The sequence below is a fragment of the Priapulus caudatus genome, unplaced genomic scaffold (assembly GCF_000485595.1).
Source record: "Priapulus caudatus unplaced genomic scaffold, Priapulus_caudatus-5.0.1 Scaffold40, whole genome shotgun sequence".
NCBI lineage: Eukaryota > Metazoa > Priapulida > Priapulimorpha > Priapulimorphida > Priapulidae > Priapulus > Priapulus caudatus.
In genome coordinates this window covers 99,958-107,140 of record NW_014577101.1, presented here as the reverse complement: position 1 = coordinate 107,140, position 7,183 = coordinate 99,958, and the positions used below count along the sequence as shown (strand labels likewise).

Here is a 7,183-nt window from a genome sequence, read left to right as displayed (position 1 = left end):
CACACACACACACACACACACACACACACACACACACACACACACACACACACACACGCACACGCACACAGACGTATACACACGCGCGCGGACACGCACACACCCACAAACGTATACACACGCACGCGGACACGCACACACCCACATACGTATACACACGCGCGCGGACACGCACACACGCGCGCGGACACGCACACACCCACATACGTATACACACGCGCGCGGACACGCACGCACACACACCCACAGACCACACACACACACACACACACACGCGCGCGGACACGCACACACACACACACACACACACACCTGCACGCACGCGCACACACACACACACGCACATCTATACATATATATAGGTACGTGCGCGCGGAAACGCACTGCGAGCGCATATGGAGTGGCCTTGATCATGCAGCCAGAGAACTAATGGTCGTACGGGCTGGGCTGAGTAACAGTGTCGTAACACTGAAGCTGATTTATATCCATCATTACATGTAGATTTTAATATGTATACGTTGTTATTTCTATGATGTTTTGCAAGTTGCTGCCTCCTCCCATAACAAAGATTTCGTTTATCTGTAGATTTCAATTGTTATATATACAGGGATGAGATTGGAGAATTTCATTTTCAGCTGAAATTGAAATTAGCTACGGTCCCGAGGCCGCAAGCCACGGCGGGTCCAGGGTAGAGCCCTGGTCAGGTGGTTTCAGGGGGGCTTTGCCCCCCTGAAGCCCCTGCATTCTGGGCATATTAAAACACTGAGATCTCATTAAAATTACTATGATAACTAATATTATTGCTATTTTAATCTAGCCTAAAGCTACACCAACGTCTACTATTGTTGTTATAAAAAGTATTTCATCACAAGATAATTTTTTTCTAAACCCGACTTACTATTATTATTTTATACAAATGTTCCCAACTCAAGGAAGCATCATCATGCCAACCTTGGTCGACGAAAATAATAATATTATTATTATAATATACCTCATTAAATGAACCGAATAAGACCTCAAATAAGACCCATAAGTTACATCATGGCTACTACGGACTATTTGTTAGCTATTATGTCATAACTGTTTTGAGTAAAACTTGACTTCATAAGTTGAAAATAAACGTGACGCTCGCTGAACAAATGAAACTAACATGTCAGTTTGCATTCAGTACCTATTTGCATACTAGCTTGTGTGCTTGTTAACTGGCACGCTGGTGCCATCTTTCTAACATTAAGAAAAAATTTAAGTGTCTATTTATAGTAATAATTTGAGGTAATTATGATGGAAATTATATTCTAGCAAATTTCTTATATTTAATGAGTTTCGTTGAACCATGGCAGTGCTAAAAAAGTAATGCGCAAACGCACCCGGCAGTTAGATGCGATATGATATGACTACTAGGCACTTAGGATATGACTACTAGGCACTTAGGATATGACTACTAGGCACTTAAAAAAAACAAAAAAAACCTAACACTAACCCTAACCTAACCTAAACCCTAAACCTAACCCTAAAAAAAAAATATTAAATTAAATTAAAGTGCCTAGTAGTCATATCATATCGCATCTAACTGCCGGTTGCTGCGCAAACCGGCTAGTTAACCACTTTTAGCGCCATCTGTTGTGGAAAATTGCCAGTATTGTGGGAGAATGAATGACAATGCATAATGGAGCATTGGTGGGATGCAGATGCCAACCTCTGATGCACGCACACGCTGAACGGAAAGAAAGCATACATAATCAACATGATTACTTATCTATAAATTTTATTTTTTGTTTAACAACATTAAATTATTTATATCGGATTAGTAATCATCTCACATGAATGTGCACAACTGCATTCAGTAAGCTCTGTTGCATTTCAATGCCCAACTATTTCACTGATGTTATCAAAGTATATATTATAAAAGCTTTAGCTTTGAACTTGATAGTGAACATTTAATCCAAATCAAGGCTTGGAGAACACAAATTTTATATGTAGCAAGAAAAGAAGAGACTACATGATATGAAATGCTCTAGCTGTTATCAGTAGTAGCTATTGAACCGGAGTTCTGTCTGCTGCTGAACATGTAGTTAATAGTGCTTCTTTCAGCAAGTGTAACTTGTGGATGCCATAAATCTGCGATGAGCACAGCTCTGGTGCATGTCAGATCTAAACTGCCTGCAACCAAACAAATTAAACATGTCGTGATCATAATACACATGTGCTGTCACGCAAAACAAAACATAATTTTGCTCGTTATATTATAATTAGGTAGCGTCTTAGGAACTTGCCTTTATTCGAGGATACACTCAAGCTTTTGCACGGGTATTGCTCTAATGAGGAGTAAACGATTATGTCAATAATGTCATGAAAATGTAATAAAAAAATAAATGTCAATGAGGTACTATTAAGAATTAGTTTCTAAAAGTTTAGAATGATTACATGTATATTATTCTAGTTTTGACCTGGTGATAGGAACAGGGCTAGTGGCATCTGGCATAATTATATGAGCATGTAAAATTTTACTTGTCTTTCTAGTAATGGAGAAACACAAGGTTACCTTAGGGATAAAGGAGTTCCCCCTACCTAATATGGTATGATAACTGATTTCATTGTAGCAAGCACATTTTATATTTTTAATTACACGACTACAAGAGATTATGAAGTGATTTCAAGGTTATACTATGAGGTACATCGTATAAATTTACAACCCTGTACCTGTATGCTTTACACTGTGTATAAAAGAATCATCAAAGACAAGTGTCTCTCCTTCCACCCACTCAGTTGGAATGTAATTCACAGTCAGTTGGACGCAACCATAGGGTACCTGTAAACCTACAAAAGAAAAACAGATTAACATGAGAAATGTTATGGCTGAATACATAGTAACCTCTGTACTTCCTTGGGAAAATATCATTATCACAAGCATAATACAAGAATAAAATATACAAACAGGACGAGGACATACGTAAAATAGGATTACTCAATATATGTTAAACAGCAATTTCAACAGATAGCATACACAAAAGCAATCACTGAAAAGCCATTCTAAAAGATTTATACAACGTTAGTTATCTCTGCAAGTCATACCAAGATGAATACGCAGTCTGATATTTGTGGGGCCACAGTGCTCCTCAATACTGGTTCCGGGATCCAAGACCGAAAAGAATACATTGCCAAACACATTTTCTGTCATAATGCTCTCTAAACTTCGCAGAATACGAAGTGTCTGTGGGCACCTGCTGGAGTTATCTTCAACTACTTTCCCCTGATTTATAAGATGGAATACGTGCCATGACCCCGTGGGCACTCTATTTGTTGTCCAGCCACAATCAAACTCTTCAACTCTTTGAAATTCACTGAGAATTTCTGCGAAATTTTTCCTCAAAATGTTCTGTTCACTCATATACATATCACTATGCCATGGTTTGGCAGTTAGACCTTGCAGGTACAGTACATGAGGTTGCTGAGTGCTACCACTCAGTTTCCACTCTCTAGTCACTTTTTCGCGAAATCTTGACGAGACTGACGTGCACAATCGTTCAATGTTTTCGGCTTCTGACGGGGATTGTATAAGGAACGCATTAAGTTTAATCTGAACGGATTTGAGAAGAGTTTCGTAAGCACTGCATCTCACACAATCCATTGATGAACACAAGTCAGTTTTGCCACTTTTGGCAGCATTTGCAACTTTGTTTTTGTTTACCGTTTTTAACAGTAATATTATCGCTAACACCAACACAATTATAGCACCTAAAATAATAAATTGCATTATGTACAGAGTACTTTGTATAAAATTGACCGCTTGACAGATTAAATACGTAAATGATGCACATAAACATAAGCTGTACTTGATTTTACGTAACAACAGGGCGCAGACATGTTTCACACAACACAAGAACGTATGATTGTTAGATGGGAGCCAACCAAATAGTTAGCCCGTTTTAGTTAAAGCAGTACCGTAATAACAGGAAAGAAGGGTTAATTGGTTCATCTATTACAAGCAAACGAAGAAATCGTGAGATCACGCGTAAACAACAAGCCGGTAACATGGTGTGTTGATTTCGTTTATGTCGAGTTGGAAATTAGTTTATGGTGTAATTATATTTATTATTTAATACTTAACGTCTTCTGTCAAGAAACCAATTATGTTCGAACTATGACATACCTTCTATCTTTGCAATGTTCACTTGCGTTAAAATACATTTTGTACACAATGTTTGCAACGAGTGCAGAGTGGCGGATTCGCGGCTACTGCTAGGGCCTGCATACCGCCCATTCCCAACTCCCATTGGTTGATACAAATATAGTTAATTTTTTAAATTAAATTGTGATTAGTGTTAGGGTTAGGGTCACAATGCACCATAAAAGTTTTATTAAAACAGGAGTTTCAGGCACGTGATTTGTATCAACCAATGGCATTTGGGAGGTATACAGGCTCTAGCTGCGAGTGATTGGCGGGTGATACTCGATTACTCCATTACTCACCTGGACGTGGATATTCGTCCGAGCATCGGACACCTGTTCGTATGCGGTATTCGTCCGAGCAGTTGTTGCGCATGCGCTGTTCATGTTGTATTACATAAATGTAATATAACGCTAGTCTAGGGATGCGCCTACCCCTAACCACGCCTACTCTCTAACCCTAACCCTAATCCTAACCCCAACCCTAACCCTAACCCTAATCCTAACCCCAACCCTAACCCTAACACTAACACTAAATATTAACTGACTCGGTTCGCTTATATATAGGCGAGTGATAGTACCAAACACTATCTATGGTGTATAACCACATACGCAACGCATGTATGCAGGGGCGTCAGAGCCGTAGGGCTGCCGTAGCAAAACGTTGCGGGCCCCCAGCCTAAAGGGCAAAAAATCATAAATCTAAAGGGTAAATAGCATTTTAGAGCGTCTAGATTTAAAAATTGTCTTGGGGGAGACCCCACAGACCCCCACTTCACACTTCCTATATCCGGCACTAGAGGCCGTGCGCCTGCGGCATGCTACATGAACAGCGCATGCGCAACAACTGCTCGGACGAATAGCGCATACGAACAGGCGTCCGATGCTCGGACGAATATCCACGTCGTACTCATTTACTGGCATTAGGCATTAGCCATTACTCCCCCCCCCATTAGGCATTACTGCCATTAGTCATTACTCATTAGGAGTGTTCCCAACTAACTTTCATGTCATTAATGGTCATAATAACATGATGATATATATATATATATGGTCATATATTAGTTTGTGGTTTAATGTCATTTAGGTTAGGGTTAGGGCACAGGCACTTGAAACGTCTCAATAAAAAAAATTAATGGTAGGCCCTAAATAAACACGAAATGTACCAAGGTCTTAATGTTTCTCTACTCTATTTCGCCTAATGCCAGTCAAATGCTCATCTGCAACACACAACACAAGTACACCGCACGCCCGCCCTGCGGCTCACAAACAACATTAATAAGAGAGCAGGTAGGAAAGCTTGATAGAAAAATTCGTTCGACGCTCGCTTCATTCCATACGATCACAGAACGAAAACACATCCAACAGCTTCCATCTTGGTATCTATGTGTAGTACATAAATTTTCACTTGTTCGAAATATAACTCTGGCCTTTGTTCTTACATACTCCCGCCAGAGATATCTCGTGAAATCCTGCTGGAAATGTTCTCTCCGTGAAAATGTAAAGAGGACGTATCATCCGAAAATCCCTAACGGCACTACTTTCGATTGATCGCTGTAGTCGTGTGTGTGTGATGTCATGCCCACGCGCATTGTGCTTGGCTTGGCGGGCATCGAAACGGAGCTCGGAGGCCGGCAGCAGCTCATCCCGGCATGCAATGCGCCCTATTACTCGTGTATAAACAGACACCTCGTCCTCTTTACATTTTCACGGCGAGAACATTTCCTGCAGGATTTCACGAGATATCTCTGGCGGGAGTACGTAGGTAAGAACAAAGGCCAGAGTTATAATTCGAACAAGTGAACATTTATGTACACGTAGATACCAAGATGGAAGCTGTTGGATGTGTTTTCGTTCTGTGATCGTATGAAATGAAGCGAGCGTCGAACGAATTTTTTGATCAAGCTTTTCTACCTGCTCTCTTATTCATGTTGGTTGTGCGCCGCAGGGCGGGCGTGCGGTGTACTTGTGTTGTGTGTTGCAGATGAGCATTTGACCGGCATTAGTCGAAATAGAGTAGAGAAACATTAAGACTTTGGTACATTTCGTGTTTATTTACCATTAATTTTTTTTATTGAGACGTTCCAAGTGCCTGTGGTTAGGGTTAGGGTTAGGATTATCAATCATTAATCATTAATCATTAATGATATCAAAGTTGGGAACACTCCTAATGAGTAATGGAGTGTTAACCAGATTTGCGGATTGGTTTGTAAACACACTAGGTTGAACATTTACATTCATACAAAGATTCAAGATTCAAAAAAATTTATTTGTGCATAAGACCCTCAGGTCATCAAAGTCTGCCACCCCTAAAAAAAAAGAAGTAGTTAGTACATAAACGGGCAGCTGAATCATGACATATGACTATGAGTTAATAAAGCTAGTAATTATATTTAGCTGTATTTATATTTATATTTTACATATAAAGCTGATAAGATCTATTTAGGTATACAAGAATCGACAATTATAACACCTCGTTGGTGTACGTAGGATGCAAGGTTCAAGTTGATTTTTATTTGTGGATTAAACGTATTTATACAGTGTGAATAAGATGAACTAAAGAGTACATACTCATATGTACAGCACAAATTCATAAACATAGTTACAAAGTTCATAAATTAGAATGTACAACATATAAATAACATATAACAAACTTATACAATACTGGGTTATAATACTACAACTTATACATTATTAAAGTACAGCAGACAATAAGTACAAGGTATTTACATATATAGTTGTAATAAGCTATTTCTAAGAAAAATATTTGAATTTTGGGAAGGGTAAACTTTTTATATATACAGGTATGTTCAGGTATGATGCTCCAGAGTTTAACAACATAAACTTAAAGGCATAATTGGTCCATTGATTATGCAATGTTAACGAATGCTAGAGTAACTGGCACCTTGTGTAGTTAATAAGTACATTACCTTATAGCCAAACGCGTATTAGTTTGTCCAATATCACTGCTAATTACTAAGAAATGTCTAATTCAGTATAGTCAAAGAAATCAGTT

The 7,183-nt window shown here is 39.1% G+C and overlaps 3 protein-coding genes across 5 annotated transcripts in view; 2 read left to right on the top strand and 1 right to left on the bottom strand.

The window, feature by feature from the left end:
* The window catches only part of LOC106819780 (gamma-aminobutyric acid type B receptor subunit 1-like), a 16,693-nt gene extending 16,263 nt beyond the window's left edge, over positions 1-430 (top strand). Inside the window, exon 16 of the mRNA XM_014824369.1 lies at positions 419-430. Coding sequence (XP_014679855.1) covers positions 419-430 — 12 coding nt within the window. The remainder of the gene's footprint in view (positions 1-418) is intronic.
* Positions 431-1,748: 1,318 nt separating this feature from the next.
* LOC106819894 (aspartate beta-hydroxylase domain-containing protein 2-like) lies at positions 1,749-3,943 on the bottom strand. 2 transcript variants are annotated; one of them, XM_014824478.1, is made up of 3 exons: positions 3,834-3,943; positions 2,701-2,817; positions 1,749-2,160 (listed from the first exon to the last, which is right to left on the bottom strand). In XM_014824478.1, exons 1-3 carry the CDS (start codon positions 3,862-3,864, stop codon positions 2,015-2,017), a joined length of 294 nt encoding a protein of 97 aa, XP_014679964.1. In that variant the 5' UTR covers positions 3,865-3,943; the 3' UTR covers positions 1,749-2,014. The 2 variants fall into 2 exon arrangements, with proteins under 2 accessions (XP_014679964.1, XP_014679958.1); XM_014824472.1 differs by having other exon boundaries at positions 3,073-3,872.
* Positions 3,944-3,957: 14 nt separating this feature from the next.
* Positions 3,958-7,183, top strand: part of LOC106819868 (WD repeat-containing protein 61-like) — an 8,129-nt gene continuing 4,903 nt past the window's right edge. Inside the window, exon 1 of one of the 2 annotated variants that reach the window (XM_014824450.1) lies at positions 3,958-4,035. In XM_014824450.1, coding sequence (XP_014679936.1) covers positions 4,033-4,035 — 3 coding nt within the window. In that variant the 5' untranslated portion in view covers positions 3,958-4,032. Of the gene's footprint in view, positions 4,080-7,183 lie in introns of both variants that reach the window. The other variant, XM_014824443.1, reaches the window with a different exon arrangement.

Bases quoted from the DNA above. Each gene is read 5' to 3' on its own strand.
- LOC106819894 (XM_014824472.1), bottom strand. From the start codon at position 3,754: ATGCAATTTATTATTTTAGGTGCTATAATTGTGTTGGTGTTAGCGATA. The intron at 2,818-3,072 runs GTATGACTTGCA...TTTCTTTTGTAG, and splicing joins CAGACTGCGTATTCATCTTG to GTTTACAGGTACCCTATGGT. The intron at 2,161-2,700 runs GTACAGGGTTGT...GTTTGGTTGCAG, and splicing joins ACACAGTGTAAAGCATACAG to GCAGTTTAGATCTGACATGC.